The sequence below is a fragment of the Oryzias latipes genome, chromosome 15 (genome assembly GCF_053564925.1).
Source record: "Oryzias latipes strain Hd-rR chromosome 15, Olatipes_Hd-rR_3.1".
Lineage (NCBI taxonomy): Eukaryota > Metazoa > Chordata > Actinopteri > Beloniformes > Adrianichthyidae > Oryzias > Oryzias latipes.
This window is the reverse complement of record NC_136251.1, coordinates 14,067,780-14,085,509: the sequence shown is the minus strand read 5'-3', so window position 1 is coordinate 14,085,509 and position 17,730 is coordinate 14,067,780. Positions and strand designations below refer to the sequence as shown.

The 17,730-nt window shown below is 41.8% G+C and overlaps 1 protein-coding gene across 10 annotated transcripts in view; it reads left to right on the top strand.

Moving 5' to 3' along the window:
- The window catches only part of ehbp1 (EH domain binding protein 1), a 147,268-nt gene that overhangs the window by 52,778 nt on the left and 76,760 nt on the right, over nucleotides 1-17,730 (top strand). For all 10 annotated transcript variants that reach the window (XM_078931791.1, XM_078931786.1, XM_078931790.1 and 7 more), the window contains one exon: nucleotides 16,717-16,895. In XM_078931791.1, coding sequence (XP_078787917.1) covers nucleotides 16,717-16,895 — 179 coding nt within the window. The remainder of the gene's footprint in view (nucleotides 1-16,716; nucleotides 16,896-17,730) is intronic.

Below are 17,730 nucleotides of genomic sequence, written 5' to 3'. Positions count from 1 at the left end.
GGGTGGGTGTGGGAGCTCATTGAACCTGTGTGGGGCTTAAACACAGGAGGCTTAACTACAGCAGAGTGATCACAAGGAGTTGTTGACCCCCTATGTACACACACACACATGTACGCACAGTACAGTCATTTCCACACAGCGCCCCCCCCCCCCCCCCCCCCCCCCCATGAAGCTGACTGTTTTAGTGATGCTGGCCGTCCATGTAATTATGGCGCAGTGCCTTTATCGGCCGGCTGCAGTTGCCTGTAACCGTGGGTGACGGGGCCGTTACTACTTTAATTACCCCGAGCCAGTGGCCTGTGGTGGGCCAAACTTAACCAAGAGGTACCCCTGACTCTGGAGCTGGGAGGGAGAGAAAAACGGAGGAGTGTGAAGAAAGAAGTGAAAGTGAAAGGTGGAGGACGACAAACCAGCAGGAAGACTGGAGAGAAGAGGGGAGCTGCAGAGACAGATATGATGTTTGCAGCGACCAGGGAGGGGCCTGCAGCGTTTGTTTATACATACAGCAGATTTGTCATTCTTATTCGGGCCGTGCGCAGTGACACACAAACACCGCAGACGACATACGGACTGTGCGATGACCTTTGAATGTATGAAGTCAGGGCGGATTAAGAGGAGACATTCCCACTATGAGAGGCCTAGACCAAGCAGCACATGGCAGACGTGCACAGCCTCTTAATGCAAACTCATATCTGCTCTACAGTTTCTGAGTGCCCCGGGCTCAGTTCTGTGAATATATGCTGAGCTAGTTATGACCTTCCCTCTAAACACAGCCAACCTGCTTCATACAAGGTGTGCTCAAGGAGTCTCTTTTCATCTGCATATATTTTTATGACCGTTTTTAAAGTTGCAGCAAAGACCAAAACTCTTCACATATCGGAAAACCCAAATAAAGCATTAACTACGTCAGCAGGATCATGGAAAACAGCCACAAAGGTCCTAAAGACCATTTTAAGAACACCATCATTTGTTTCATCATTGTTTGAAGTCATTGAAAATAAATGTGTCCGTCATCTTCCTGTTGTCTGGGGTTTGGGTTGTGGGGACAGCCTCTCCTATCTCCTCCAGACCCTCCAGAAGGACGAAGTGTTCCATATTTGCAGATATAGAATCTCAAGAGTGTCTTGGATGCCCTACCAGACCTCTTCGTGGTTGGACTTGTTGGTCTATGATTGCATTGGGGTGTCATTCTCTTTGGAAGTCCAAACTTTCTCAGCCACTCTTGTTTCTCCTTGTACGTCTGAGCTTCACATACTTTTTTCTATAAATATCCCAACCCCTCTTGAATAAAGCTAATTTCTGCCACCCGTACCTATGATTTTCCCTGCTTGTTAAAACCCACAACTCATGCTCAGAGATGGGTAAGGGGAGGGGAAGGGGTACATGGATAGATTGGTAAACTAAAATCTTTCTTTTCAGACCATTGGCTGGATTGAGTGACCCCCTCCCCCTGGCATTCCAAACAGGAACTACCCATTGGCTCCAAGAATCCAAAATCCCATAGACTTCTATAGAGAAATAAACCGCTGTTACTCATTCATTCATTCTATTTGTCAGAACAACTATTCTTGCTCGGAGACCATTTTTAACATGTTCTTGGTAATCCTAATTTTTTATTTCACGAAATTCTTTCTGTAGCGTAAGTTATTCATGTTATAAACTGACCAAGCATATGCCTTATAAAAGTATGCAGTCTCACGTCCAAAACCTTTGATTGACAGATTTTCCCGATTTCGATTTCAAGTGGTAGGGGTGTGGACGTCCAACAAGCTCACTCCTAGTTGGCGAGAGTTGTTGCCATAGAAACAACAATCAGTCTGATTTGGACCAATCACTGCTTACTGACGTTGTCTGGCTCCAACATGGCAGTGTCTTTTTTTTACAGAAAAATGGCAAATAAATTTATGTCAATACGTTGGAGCTGGAAATAATTCATTTTCTATGGGTAAGGTCACACTCACTCTGTCCAGTTCTCATATACATTTAAGGCTTCCGACTTGGATGTGTCAGAAGATCAGACCAGAGCAAAGTCCACATCCTCGATCCCAAACTTTGTTTGCATTTCACACTCCATCTTTCTTCACTGACAGCAGAACAGATACTTAAACACCTCACACGGGAGGAGGCACCCTTAATGAGGCTTCCACATGTTTTCCAGCTGAGATCCATGGCCTCAGACTTGAAGATCCTTCCCCATTCCAGGTGCAAAACACTACAGAGAAAGCTAAAGCTTAAGATTCTGAGGCTCCAAAGTCAAACTCTCATCTGACCTACTGTAGGCCAAACAAACCAGGTCTCTGTTGTGATAAAACAAGGATCAAACAGCCCCCAGCATCAAGCGCACACTCCCAAAGCCCCCCAAAGGTTTTCCCTAAAATATCTTCTCCAAGTCCTCAAAACTGAAACTGATTCGGTTTTTAGTTTCTCTAAATTTGATCCTTCTCAGCATCGCATTAACTCTACCTGCCATGCCAGTCTGTGGAAAATTGTTACATCAATTGAACATATGGCGTTCGTCCACTTATTCTATACACAGCTATTACACTTACCATTGATTTAAATGGATTTAATTTAACAATCTGTCTGTACCAGCCCTGAACCTCTCAAGTGTTTGAATGAAAGCATGAATAAACACATCATTTATGGCTTCACATTAGACACAAACTAATTCAAATATACGCTTTCTGTTCTTGTCTCTTTCTTTTGCATTTGTAAAAAAAATCTCAACTATTTTCAATGTTTCTTTGAGTCTTTGTTTCTCCTCCAAAGTCATCAGGAGTGACACTTGAGTCATTTTTTCTTCTGACAGTCTGTCTGTCTGTCCGTTAGATATAGATCCTCAAATGTGTCAAGTCTGAAGTTTGGCATGTGTGAAGGAGCCGCAGGGATGAAAACGTCTGTGGGATTAATGTAAATGAACACAGGAGTTCCTGTTGGGCGGGCTGAGAGCTTCTGTCTGGTCGGATTCAGTCCATCTCTTCTCTCCGGAGCTGATTTTTGTCCCCCCCCCCCGTGACTCAGTGATCCCCGCTCCTCCTTTGTTTTATCTCGTCTCTATCCTGCAGTCAAACCGCTCTACACTTAGATGCTCTGATCTCTGGATTTTCATCAGGTTTCCGCTTCATGAATTATTTGCCTTATTTTCATATAAGGAAAAGTTGGAAGTTGGCATTCAGACAAAAGTTTCAGCAAAAACTTTGAAACTTGCATATTATTTACTTCTTTAAAACAGGCATTTTCTAAAATAGTTCTGCTTTCATTTAGTGGATCTGACAAAATGTTATCTTTAAATATTTGTCTGAAGGCTTACTGACATTCAGGCTTCTTTTGAACTTGAACTTCTTCCAAGTGTTTCAACCACTCTGGGCAGATTCAGCTCCTTCAGGAGATCCTGTCTGTTCTTTTGGTTTTTCTCACTAATATTGTCTTTTAAATGTTGAACCCGTTTTTTTTTTTTTTTTTTGTGTGAAAACTAATAGCAAAGTTTCAAGAGCTTAATAGCATTTTTTCTATTTAACTTTTTAGCATTAAAGATTAAATGGTATATTTGTTGTTTCTAACATGTTCTTGTGGCATTTGTCTGATGATGGAGGACACATATTGAGAAATTTAAGCTCAAATTTGCATTTCTGAGTAATTTTATATTTAAATTGTGAATCAAGAACAGGTGAAAAGATGCTGTTTCAAAAATAGAAAGTACACTAGGCAGGCCACAAGCGGTGTGTGGTGTTTGTTCAGTGCCAACGGTCCCAGCCTCAACTCAAGGTGAATTTCTAATGAACTTCAGGATCTATGTTCTAGAAAACGACATAGATGTTTTGATTTTGGCTAAGAACGCCACAATCATACTTAAAAGACCATTGGAAACACAATAGATCAAAAGATTAATTTTGATTTGTGCGTTCCTTTTGTAAAATTTACTTTGTCCTTAAACTTTTTTTGTCACGAAAACTTACTTTCTAAATCAAATTTAAGTCAGATAAAATATCATTTATCAGTATTTTTAGCATTTTTCTGGGTTTGTCACACAATGTGTGATTGTATTATTTTGAAAATGGTTGTGTGGAACCATCTTAACCTCTACTGGTAATTTAGCATGAATCAGATTATGAATCAGCTATCTGCATGAAGCTTTTCTTCATTTTTCTCATATAAAAAAAATTTGAGTCTGTTTTTTTCTTGTTAATAATGTTCATCAAAAGGTTCAGGTTAAATAAAGTTTTAGGTTATTATTCCTCTCCCTGAAATTGTTTTTGAGGCACTCATCCCCTCAAACACACACCTCTTGAGTTTAAACATATTGAAATTAGAATAAATTAACATTATTTAATTGAGTTCGCAGAAGGCCGCGATATTTCTTAATTAGCTTGTCGGAGGTTGGTGACAGGAGAAGATCCCCCGCGTGCTGTGAGCTGTTTCTGTGGTTACAACCACAGACGTTCTGGAGGACAGAAAGGAGCCCTGAGACGAGGACAGTCATCTCATCTTCTGATCTTTACCCGTTTGAAGGTCTCTTGTCTTTTTACAAAGTAATTTCATCTTCTTTGAAAACTTTGACATTTTTTATACCGCTACAAAACTGGGTCATGAGAAAAACTAGGCCTTTTTTTTTTTTTTTTTTTTTAAAAAAGCTCTTATTTTTACTAGAGCTTGGTTTGCTCTTGGAATTATAAAACGCTGTAAAAACTCAGTATTTTTTAATTTTGGATTCTTTCTTCATGTTACAGAGAATCAGAGTTAAGTTAATACCCACAAAACGTTGATTTTCTCTGAAGGTTAATTGAATTTTTTCTCTTAGTTAAAGTTTTACTTGTGGACATTTTAGAACTTTATGAAGAATACTAAACAGTGCTGTGGACGCTTTTTTTACGTTAAAATCTTTTTTACTCTCAAAGTTTCTTTAAAGCTGCTAGAAACCTGCCTGCATTCCTGAATCTGGACGGGTTCAGTCATATTTAATGATTTGCTCAATCTGCTTGGCCTAAAACCTTTATAAGGTAAATGAGCATCATAGCTGCATGTTTTTTTTTAAAGTTTCGTGCCATTTTTAATCCATTTAGAGACCTTTCTTCACTTTTATCAGAAATTTGGGAGCAGCTTCAGATTCTTTGACTACTCTAGACTCAGTTGGCCTCTCCAAAAGCTTTGTAATATTAGATGAATAATCCTTGAGAGAAGTAAAGCTAAATCATTACCTCTCAATATCTTCTTTTTCCCAGCGACCCCCTCCCCCTCCCTCCACACCTTGTTGATTAGCAGTCAGTGAGTGTCATTGGATCTTGTGGGAGAGCAGGCACACAATTTCTGCTTCCACTCAGTTTCAGTCCAATCATTGGCGTGCTGTTGTGGTTTAGAGCTGCAGGGCATCTCTGTCATCAGGAACCGAATGGGAGAGTACGGCTCCTGACCCAACCCAGTCCACCTGCAGAGTTCTGCTGATGCTTTCAGATCCAATAAATCGAGAAATCTGTTGAATGTTTTGCAAATGAAACATTTGAATATTTTAATAATTTTTTAATGTTTACATTAGACATGTATCTGTATGTTAGGACGGATGTGTTTTTGATCTAGTTACTGTAATGCGCCTATCGTTGTTCCACCCCCCCACTCGTCACGAGCTAAGCACCACAACGAGCCCCTGCTCCTCAATACCCAGCTGACTGGTGTAAAAAGGCCTTCCGCAGAGTGCCTCTTGTAATCTGCCTTTGGTAAGTCCTCTTTAGTTTTATCTGCCAGGGATTACTGCTCGAGCTGTGAGCAGGAGAGAAGGAGGGAGATGCAGAGGAGCGAAGAGCGAGGCAAACAGAAAACGATGAAGATGGAATGAAATTAAAGCAAATCGCTGTGTAATCTCTAAGAAAAAGAGAGCTGCCTTTGAGTTGAAGGGAAGTTTACCTCCACACTCCTTCAGAGGGGGACTTGACTAATCCCCCCGTGATTGATGTCTGCTATGAGAGGCTCTATGGCAGACTAATCGGGCTTATGAGGATGACCAGAAAGCCTTTTGTGGGTCCGGGTCGGAGTGCGTGCAGGAATGAACCAGACCTTTTTGTCTTCCGTGTCCTTCCATCCAGCCGCCACAGAGGCCGTAGGTTTGAATGACATAGCAGTCGAAGAGGGGGTAACTTTATCTTAATCTGGTTTTAATCTGGCCAGGTCCTCTAGGTGTGTGTGGGCTTAAACCAAGCCGGATGCAGGATTTTGGGAGTAAGGCTGGAGGAGCCTTAAGGTGAAAAGAGAGGGCCCATGCTCTTGAAAACCCTTTGGACCTCCAATGTTTTGGAGACCCCCCGCACTCTTAGTCATTCCAGAACCCTTTAGCCTCTGTAGTTTTAATTAAATTAAACCAATCGTCCTCTTTAATGCTAAGAGCAAGCCAGCATTTTTGGGAAACTTTGGAAAACTGGACTCTATCAAACAAATCTTCTTCACAGGCTTGTTCATTTCTTACGTTGTGTTGAGCGTAGATCATGGGGCGAGGATAGGACAGGTGTCCAACTCAGAGCAGTTTGATGTTTTGGGACTTTGGGAGCTGTTTCTCTTCTAATAACTAGGGGTGTAGGGAAAAAAAACTATTATGTGAAATAATAATTGCAATATTTCATTTGGCAATCCTTTTATCAATTTCAAATTCTGCATAAACAATTTTAAATTAATTATGTATGTGCAAACATGTTGTTCAACCTCTTCCTTTTATCCCCCTGACCACTAGTTGGCAGCACACCACATCAAGCCTCTTTCAGCAGCTCTGCACCAAAACAACAACATGGAGCGTCCTTCAAAATGCCAAAGGTGAAGTTTGGCTGTATTTTATAGCAAAAGATTCTAATTAGGCGACCTGATGGATAAGAGTGACATGTTCAGTGCTCCTAAAAAAGACTGAGGTTGTGGTGATGGGCAGTAAAATACGTCTCTCGTTTGAAAATGAGAATGCAGTGCAGACTGTCAGAAAGACTGAAATAAAGGATCGTAATCACATTCAAGCGCTCTCCTTCACTCTCTCACCCTACCTGTCACACTTACATGTTTTTGGAAAGAATTGGTATTGGCACCTGTTCAAGCACCGTTCAGGCACCCGAGCCATTTTAAAAGTACCGGTTTGGCTCCAGCAGCAGATAAAAATCCAAATGGTACCCTTCTCTAATTTTAACTGAAATAGGCACATATTTTTGGAGGTTGTTCATTGTTTCTTTGGTTTGCAGCCATTTACTAAATTCATAAAGTACACTCAAGCAGTGTTGAGAATAAATAACTCTTTATTTGCTTGAACACATTTAATTACCTTTTTTTTTTTGAATAATGAAAAATATCTTGTGGAAACCAGACAAAGTTGAGTATTGAAAAAATATTTCTTAATTTACCAAAAGAAAATAATTTGGAAACTACTTGGGTAAAAGTAACTTGCATGTGAGAAACAAGGGCAGTGCTTACTGTTCTGATCATTAAATAAAATGTATTTTATGCAATTTCATTCATGTAAAAGGCATTCATATTCTGCCAAAGTTTTTTTGAAAGTCTTACTCTTTAAAAAACATTACGATCTATGTCTCTGGTACAGTCTTGGTACATATGGGATGCACATGTATCTCCAGAGTCTTGACAATATAGAGTCCTACTGACCACCCCCGATTTTACAGCCCCTGATGGGCTGAATAGGTCTGATCTGGGTCACCACAGATCTTCATCACACACACATCATCATCAGCCCTTCTCTCTTTCTCAGTTTTTCAATCTGAATCCTGCCATATTTTCTCCCAACTGCACTGTTCCTGCCATGTCCACCCCCACCCCCTACTTCAGGATGTGTGTATTGATGCATGTGTATTCTGATCAGGAGTCAAAGGGGTGACTTTGTAATTATGTTCATTTTAATTGGCTCTGCTATCACCCCTCTCATCACACCAGAGCCCCCGCTGCACTGGACAATGGCCGTCTGCGGTTGGTGTTGAGCAGCTGCTAACACATTCATCCTCTCTACCTGCGCTATATAATTCCTGAAGTGGCCTCCTTAATGAGATTTTCCCTGCCAAGGCTTAGATTAATTGATAAACAGTGTTGTTATCAGCACAGGCCATCTCTGAATCAGTGCACCACTAATTTGTTTGTTAAAGAAAGCAGTTAAAAGAGATGAAAACTTCCTAGATCTTAAACACCGGTCGCTCTTTCTCTTCCTCTTTCCTCGTGTCTTTTTCTGTAAAGTCTGATTAACATTAGATACCTGAACTGAACAGTAACAACTGTACACGTCAGACCATCAAAGGAGAGTATATGTCTTTTAATAATAGATTCCAAAATTGTTTGGAAGGCCAGACATTTTTTCATCATCCTTCATTTACTGGGCAGGTATTTTTGGGTGGAGGCCATTCTCTGCTCATGTTGAGTTATTCCTCACCTCAAACCTCCATCTCCGTTCATACAAACCTCAGCAGATGCACACAGAAAGTCTCCATGCTGCGGTTTCTTCATTTCCTCAGCCAAAGCTCATTTGCAGAGGCGTGAGGATGGGTAATGCTGCAGCTGTTTCCATGACAAGCTAAAGCCTGCGCTTACAACACATTATGCTGCTGCCTTACATGTGAGGCGAGCAGACAGGCTGCAGGCTGCCACGCTCACTCTTTGTCTGCAGTCTCCTTCAAAATGTTATTCCATCACGAGCATTCGCTTTTCCTTTTCAGTAAATGGCTTTTATTCCCATTTCAAAGCCTCGTCTTTCCTCTTCTGTTTAGCCTTGTTGTTTTTTACCGCTTTGCCAGGTTACGCCTTTGGATGAGTTGGCCCAGCTTGGAACAAGGATTTCCTGGAAGAGGGAGCAGCTTTTCCTGGTTGTTGCATTTTACATCTCTGCAGCCAACCGCCTGAAGGCACCTGCATCTTTTTCAGAGTGGAAGTTTACAATCAGTACATGCTCTAAAGTCTACTTGGTGTCTCATGCCTTAAGCAACTGCACATACTTATTTAGAATGTCTTCATTTTGAGTACAACTTTGTTTGATTTATTTTGGCCCCAGCCCAGTTCTGTGTTGTGTTTTTTCCTATCATAAACTTTATTTATACTTTTTTGCTTTGTTTGTTTTTATCATGTAGAGCTTATGTGGGGCTCAGGGTTTTGGGGACTACAGTTTAAGTAAAGGTTGTCTTAGCTTCACTCTTTTCTCTAAAGAGATCCGAGGTCTTCCTGATGGCAGCTCAACAGCTGCCTGTGACTGTGGTTCTACCTGCTTCTAAATTCCTGCAGCATATGATCAAAGGTGTGGGGTGGGTGGCCAGGATGGAGCAGTGAATTGAGATCTTTGTCTTCAGACTCAGATTTATCTGAACCACAACAGTCCAGAACAAAGTCCACATTTCTGCAGACCCACTGATTGGTGATCCCACTTTCCAGCCGTCATCACTTACAGGTATTTAAACTCCTCCCACTGGAGGAGGGGCTCATTCCTAATCTGCTGGGAGTTGTTCCTTTCTTTTTGTCAGAGAACCATGGTAGGTGCTCATTACCATTCTAGCAAAAAGCACCACATCATCTGCAAACAGTAAAGATGAGACTGCAATGTTCTCAAATTTGAACCAATAGAGTTCTGTCTGTTGTGTAAGGGATATTGCTCTTCGCGTTGGACAGTTGCTTCAGAGAAGTCCATTCATTTCTGATAATGGACACCTCAAAGGGCAGGGAAGATATGAAAGAAAGAAACATTAATCCAGTTATTAGGACTTATTTTTATCATTCCAATTGTTTTACACAAGAAGCATAATATTTGATACGCGCTGTGATGCATTGTCATGGTAAGTGGTCATGTATATGCTGAACATCATGTTAACTGATACAAAGCTCCATTTTAGAGGGAAAGTTCACCTCTTACTGCTTGTTTTTGACGAGATGATGAAGCAAAAGTTTGTGACTGTTTCTTAACCAATAAGCAAGCAATACAGAAAGAGAGGCAACGAACTGTTTGAAATTGTAGGCCACATTAATGTTTATCGTAAAATTTGATAGAGATACTGGCATCTCGATCATAGTGCCATTTGAACGACAAAACGTTTGTCAACTTATGTCCCAAATTTCTTGTTTTTTCTGATTATTGACTGGCGGTTAGGCTAGTTCAGGGGTCGGCAACCTGTACCTCTCAAAGAGCCATTCTGATCAGTTTCCCACAGAAATGAAAGCACTAGGTGTGTTAGAAAAAATGTTATGCAAAATATCGCTATAGTTCATCTCGCAATACTTGTATTGATTCAAAATGTTGTCAGGATATTTATCTAATTATTTATTTTAATTATTTATGAGCGTGATGTTTCCTTTGATCTTTTGTCTATTTTCCACAACCTTGAATAGACTTTTCCGTCTGTCAAACACCCAGAGTTAAGATGAATGAGATGATGGAAACAAATTCACTTTGATGCAGACTTGTTTCTATTTATTTTTTCTTTTAATCCAGTAAACCCAATAAATTATATTTATTTTATGGATGACAGCTATGTTTTATTAGGAAGCAGCTGTTAGTTTGTTGCGGGTCTGGAATCATAAGCGGTGAGTCTAAGCCCCGGCTCCGCCTCTCTACCTGTTCGTTGTTTACCCCCGCGTGCAACCCCCCCTCTAGCGTGTTCTACGCAGACAGCGCAACATTGTAGCATCAAGGTGACAGGACAGTAGGGGCGCCCCAATGCAAATTTAATTCATTTTACGCTGAAATGGGTGGTTTTAGTCTAGGGGGAAAAATGCTTTTTTTTGGCATTCATGTGTCCCCTCACCACTGTCTGTCTTTCCAAAAAACTTTCCATCCCACAACAGACTCTGGTCGGCGTTCACAGCTGCAGACACGCCCCCTCCGCACGTTCACGCTGCTCTCTTCCTCCTGCCTGTTCGCCCTACCTGACGGTGTTAAAGGCACCATGACAATCTTAGAACATGATAGTTATTTTACAAAAACACAGCGAGCCGCAGCACAAGGAAGAAAGAGCCGCATGCGGCTCCGGACCTACCGGTTGCCGACCCCTGGGCTAGTTAGAGGAACTTCTTTTTATGGTATCCATTATCCTTTTTTAATGGACACCCTGCAGCCAATCAGAATTGAGTATTTACTTAGACCATGTTATAAAAAATGTGAAATTCTGCTGGTTATTTGAACCAAGGTCCTGCTTTGTTTGTATAAAACCCGAATGGCCCTATTTGTTGGTTTTGCACCCCCATACAATGTCCTGTGGGACACAATCTGAAGCCTTCTCCAAGTCCACAAACATGTGAAGTGGATGTACAAACCTCCAGGATCCCCTGAGGATCATAGGGAGGGTAAATAGCTGGTCTAGTGCTCCACTGCCAGGACATCATAATGTATTCATGACTTTGGTGTTTGTGCTGACGTGACTTCTTTAGGCTCAAATAGGACGTAAAGCTGATTTTGACTTCAAAATAAGAGCGGTCCAGCTAAAACATTTGTGGTGTTAGGATCTGATGTCTCTGCTGTTCCCACACAAGGTAAAGTTCCACTTTACGGAACAGGAGCTTCCCCACATTTTCACTCAGCCTCTTCAGGCGCCCCTCAGTGCTATCTCACCTTTGTATGTTAATGTGTGTTATTTTTCACACTACATTTACTCCCTTCTCGAGTTCTGTCCATTTGCTCCCCCACCACGCTCTCATTTTCTTTTTGTTTCATGCACTTCACATTTCCATTTACATAATTGAACTTTTGATTGGACGCCGCCCCATCGTGTCCGCCGTCGTGAAATCAGAAACATAATTTCACGGGTTTGATGACGCGAGGAGATGGTCCTCCTCTCCGCTCCGTATTTTCCTAATGTGGGACATGAGGCTTGGATTAAACCAATTACTTGTTTTGACTGCATGCACAATTAAATAACTGAACATCTGGGTATTTGGAGAATAACCAATCGGACGACTTCTCCAGCAGAACGAGGGGAGGAATGAGGCGTATCTGTTTAGCTGCATCCTCCTTAATGTGAAAAATTTCCGGTTTACATTGAGGATCAGTGTGTGTGCACGCTGCACCTCTTCCAGCTGCTGTCGTATAAAGTGCTCTTCTCTCAGTCTGTTTGTATGCGTGCATGGGATTTCTTTCCCTCCTTTTTTTTGCTCCAGGCTCTCTTGAGCGGATTACAAGTTTTAAAGAGTAGGAGATTCAGCACCTTCTCAAATCTGACACTGACACCACTTTGAAGCCTCCAAAGTGCGATTGGAGACACATCGAAGCCCTTCTCTCTGTACAGAGTTGTGGGTTCATGTCATGGGGTCGAGCCCAGTTAAGTTTCCATCCAAGCGCCTCGCCCCAGAGCCAGAGACGGAGCTGCCACTCACAGCGCGCAACTTGTCCCTTCTCTGGAACTTGACAGCGGTCAGAATGTCTTCAACCTTTTGGGCTTTAATGAATGTTTACTTTTCAATCTTCATGTGAACCAAGCAGGAATCCTGATGAGGATTTGCTCAGCAGCCTCTGAAGCTTCTCACGTCTTGTAATGTGAAGTTACATTAATGTAAACGTCACTTCTGCAGTATTTTCTCTCGTCTGTGGCAGTGATGGAGAGATGGACATTAGCAGTCAGGCTGTAATACACAGATGGGACCAAAGTTTTGTTTTACCTGAAGTCGAAAATTTACTGACACAGTTTTACTGAACACATCCAAAAAGCTGATTCTTTGTTTTGTATTTTTTACAGTCTGAAAAGACCCAAGCGGATCCTTGTTTAGGACCAGGAACCGTTCTCTGACCAATCTTTGGAGGTTGCCTCGGTTCGTTTCCAACCATACTGAGCTTCGGTTTGCTCTGAGAATCCACAGTCAGAATCCAATCCGTCCTCGGAGCGTGACAACTGGGCCGTAGCTGACATAAACAGAGTAGGAATGAAGCAGACAAATAAAATACAAATATAAATCAGCGATTATCAGACAGAAAAAAAGAGTCCAACTCCTTCTTTTTCAGAACGTTTATTTTAACACAGCTGAAAAAGCTTCTTACATGCTCTTCTGTGTCTTGTTACGCAGCACGCATGTGACACTGCTGTGACCTCACCTTAAAAGCTTCCTTGTAGTTTCCTTAAAACGATGAGACACAGTAACTCGTTGAAATGTGGTCGGATGAATGCAGGCTCATTAAAACAACTTTAAGCATGATATGCTTTGCTTCTGACACTGTTTTCCAGACAATCTATACGTCATAAACACTTAGCCTACCTGCATCCCTGGACGTCTCCTCATTACTGCACGTGCTAGCATCCTCTGAGTTAAAGCACACACAGCACGTCTCCTTGCAAGTATGCCTCCGCCGTACCAAAGTAAAAAGTGTTGTTCCCGGATTTCAAAACCGATAACCCACATATAAAGTTTTAATACGTTAACTATCCCGATTAGAATCATGAAGCGCAGCACTTCTTACCTTCTCTTGTTGTTTTGACCCACCCTCGTAGTTTCTGGCCAATGACTGCAGAGATCTTTAGTTACGTGGTTTTGTTTTCAAGCTTTGGTCAGAAACAGAATGGTCGCTTGATGCCAGTCTGAAGAAAGCCCAAACACAAGGTTCGGGACCGGAACAAATAAGCAGATTCGATCCGATTCAAAGGATTTTTCCAGTCTGAATACACCCTTAGAGTTCTGGTTTCCTCTGATATTCCCTTTGGTTTGGAAGGTTTTAAAGCTTACCCGACTTTTGGTTTGGACCAAACTAGGGAACTCTTGTCTTCTTGAAATTGAAGGTCTGTTTTTACTTGCAGATGAACTCTGATGTGATTTTCTTTGGTGTGAATGCAAACAGACCTTTCATGGACCAGAGAGATGAAAAGAACCAAAGGGAGTAAATGACGTCAACTATTTGTATCTAGAGTAGAAAAAACAGCCACAACAGGAATCCGAAAAAGCAGGAATCATTATAAAGTTTTAAAATATATGCTGGGTAAATGTGGTCTAGTGAGGAGCTGCCAGCACTTTTTCAAGTATTAGTCAGAGGACTAGCAGGACAAGGTCCTTTTTTCTTCTTCCTGGCTGCTTTTTCTGCTCTTATTATAACGCCCCCAAATGAGCAGCTTTTGAAACTGCGTGACTTTTCTGGCAGTTGGATCTGCTTCAGTCTTAGATCCTCCTGGGAAAGCTAACCAAACCAGATGAAGAAGGGGGCATTTGTCTGCATTCTCACCCGTTTCTGCCAAGTATCAGTAAAGTATCACTACTGCTGCTTTTGTTTTATTCAAACCTACAGCAGCTATTTCTCAGATTTACAGAAAATGTTCGGGAACAGTTTTGAGCGTCACCCTGATACACTTTTTCATTTTCAATGTAATTTCTTCTCATCCTTCAGCTGTAATTCTGGATCTTAACTCACCTTTCATCCTCTCAAATTCCCATTTCAGACACCAGAAAACCTGCATGCTTCCATTACCAGGTTTCCTCCTATCTTCTCATTCAGGTGCTATAGTGAGCTTAACCCCCCCACGCCCCCTCCGCTCTCACATCCACTCCCTCTTTTTCCGTTTTTTGCTTTTCTTTACCCTGTTAGATGTATGTTGTTGACACGGAGGCATCAGGAATAATGGGATCTCTTGTCGGTGGCTTGTATTTTCAGCCCAGCCTTTTAGGCTTGTGTATAATAGCAGGCGAGGAGGAGGAGGAGGAAGAGGGGAGGTTATGTGCCACTGAGAGTAATGAAGGTTGCCTTTTCATTTTTTAATATGGACTGTTTGTGGGCCGAGGCTGTGCTCCCTGCTAATCCCACCCTGGAGCTGAGCTAGCTACATGGCTGTGTCCCACACACACTCACGGTGACATTCACACAGCTGATAAAAGACACACACACACACAAGCACACCTGCCTTTAAGCGAGACACTTTGATAAGTCAGGGTGCATTTATGCGCCCCATGGAAATTTTCACTGCTGTGTTTGTTTCTCCAGGAAAGCTGCTTCTGTTAAAGGTGATATGTTTTTGTTTAATATTTCATTTATGTGCAGGCCTGACTGACTGCATGTATTTGTTTCTGTTTATCAGGAAGCCATGTAATAACACAGACTGGGAGGCAGATGATGCATAATGTTTTTTCTCTTGTTTTTTTTAAAACCCTGTTAAAGTGCAAATCGTGCTGCATTTTCTGTTTTTGTGTGCCTCAAAGACTTGTATTTACATGTAGGCGTCATTGTTCAGGTGTGTGTGTGTGTTTCCGTCTGGCTCTGCAGTGAAGGAGTGTGCTGTGCGTCTAATTGCTTTAATAGCACCTGGTCTTTAATCCTGGGTAATTAGAGCGCTCAAATTAGACAGCTACTTCCAACCGTCACTTGAAAGAGCAGGAAAAAAAAGAGAGAATGGAGGCCTGCAGCAAGACTCATCCAAACTCATTCTTCCACACAAGTGATGGCAAACACACTTTATGTGTTTCTGTAAGTTTAGCAGTTTGTTCAAAATGAAGTAAAATGTCAGATTTTGTGTTTTTCCAGTTCTAAAGAAATAACACTTAAAGACACCTTTCCGACATCTGGGACCTTTTGTTTTTGCGTATTGACTTTCCGAGTCTTCCTTTGCCTTCCTCGCCTCTTTCCCTCCATGTCTCTGAGAGGCACGAACCTAATGTGAAGCGTCCTAAAACGTGTCTGAAGAAACCGCAAGGAAAGGTTAAGGCCCTCTTTTAAAGATGAGCCGAAAATGTCAAGTGTCTGCCCCTCCGGCCCCACATCGCTGTGTCGACGCTGCCGCGGGGGAGCACGGACTCACACAAGTGCACACATTTTGCGGTCCAAAGGTCAGGAGCTGATGTTGGAGATGTCCCCCAGACTGTCACCGGTGTCTGCCCCCGTGGCCTCTCAGCCGGCTTCAGGCTCTTTCTGCCCACCCCCCCATTATATCACAACTGCAAATGTTGTTAAATGCTTCTGGAATCGTCCGATGTCCAATATTCACCTTTAATTGTTCATTTAGAGGTGAATATAATGTCTTTGTTCTCATTGTTCTGTTTGGATTGATGCCATTAAACCACATCCTTCAAAAGTTTTTAATTTTCATGTCAAACATGGTCTCTTTGCCTCCTGCGGCCCCATCCAAACGTTCTTTAAGCTGTCATATGTTCTTCAGAAGGATTAATCAAGCTCAAGCTCCCTCATTCGGTAATTCTTCCTCTCCAATTTCCACCAACAAATGGGTCTTCATCTCCTCCTCCCGTGACTTGTCATTATTTTCCCTGCGTGCAGCAGCAGGCAGCTGCCAACAGAGGGGGCTGGTTGGCCATCCTTGAGCAGAGGTTGTTGAGCTTTTGAGCCACCTTAACCAGGGTTAACTGGTTAAGCTGCAGTTGAAGGTTTGAATCCAGCTTTGTGCTATTAAGTTTACTCAAAAAAGAAACATTCCTCTACTTGTTACTGGAGATTTTAAAAGAAATTGAAGTGAAAAGGAAGCAAATGACCGTGCTCTTTAAAAAAGTAATTAGGGGTTTTCATCCTATGTGTCAAATTGAAACTTCTTTATATAGAAGAAATGATTTCTGTCATTTTGGTCAGTGTAAATTTCAGGCAGTATTCCCCTAGAATGACAACAATCTGGGACCACAACACATTATGCTGTGTGAACATGCGTGCACGCTCATTGTGTGTTACTGTGACATGCTAACTGGATCAACTTCAGTTTATAGGTAAAATTAATTTTACAATGTTTATGTTTGAATATTGCTTGCAGTGGACACTCTAATGTGAGTCAGAAAATCAAGAGTCTGTCTGTCTGTCCTCCTCACCTACAGCTCAGCCCCGTCCCAAGCCCGGTTCTTGGAGGGAAACCCAACGCCAGCCAGTCCCTGTTGGCCTGGTGTCGCGAGGTCACCAAGAACTACCGTGGGGTAAAGATCACCAACTTCACCACCTCCTGGAGGAATGGGCTGGCCTTCTGCGCCCTCCTGCACCATTTCAGACCTGACCTGATGTGAGCATCACATAGCCACCAGCATGTGTCACTTTGTCTCCACTTCACACTCTAGTTATTGACCACAGGCACATCAAACAGACGCGCAAATTTGCTGTATCAAAAATAGATGAGATGGAGAAAAAAAATCACAAAGATATCCCAATTATGCCCAAACTGCAACGTTTGGCTCTTCCAGGCTTCCAGATAAACTTTAAATTTGGAATTTTTTTGGTTAAATTAAGAAGTTCTTTTACGTTCAGCAGTTATGAAAATGTTATAGTTCAGCACCAGTATTGAGTTCGCTAAAGTTGTTATCGTAGTTTTGTCTAATCTTGAAACTACATGTAATTTCAATTTTATATATGTGTATTAAATTATCAGAAAAATACATTGAATGAATACAATTTAAAATAAAATAGGACAAATAATAATAACACTTAAATTAGAAAGTCCTAAATTTAAGCCTGTCTGGGTGGGAAAGGGATTAGGACTTTCAAATAAGCACCATTACGAGTTGACTGGTCCACCAGGATCCTTTTAGATAACTGTGTTGGGTGGGTTTAAAGAAAAAACATTGTTTTACTGGGTGTGGACCAGTTTAGACCCCGTTTCTCTGGTAATTGTGTCATCATCCACAATGTTCTGGTCCACCTCTGCTTTCTGCATATTTTCTCTTCATGTTGATGCTCAGCTCTACCTTCTTGTCCAAAACTCTTAAAGTCCCACTCCAGTCATTTTTTTCAGCCATTTTCAAAGTGTTCCCAGCAGTCTTTCAATTATATTCATACATGTTTCAGCCGAAGACAAAAAAACCTGTGTTTTCCAGGACATAGTTTCTGCAGAGTGGCAGTAG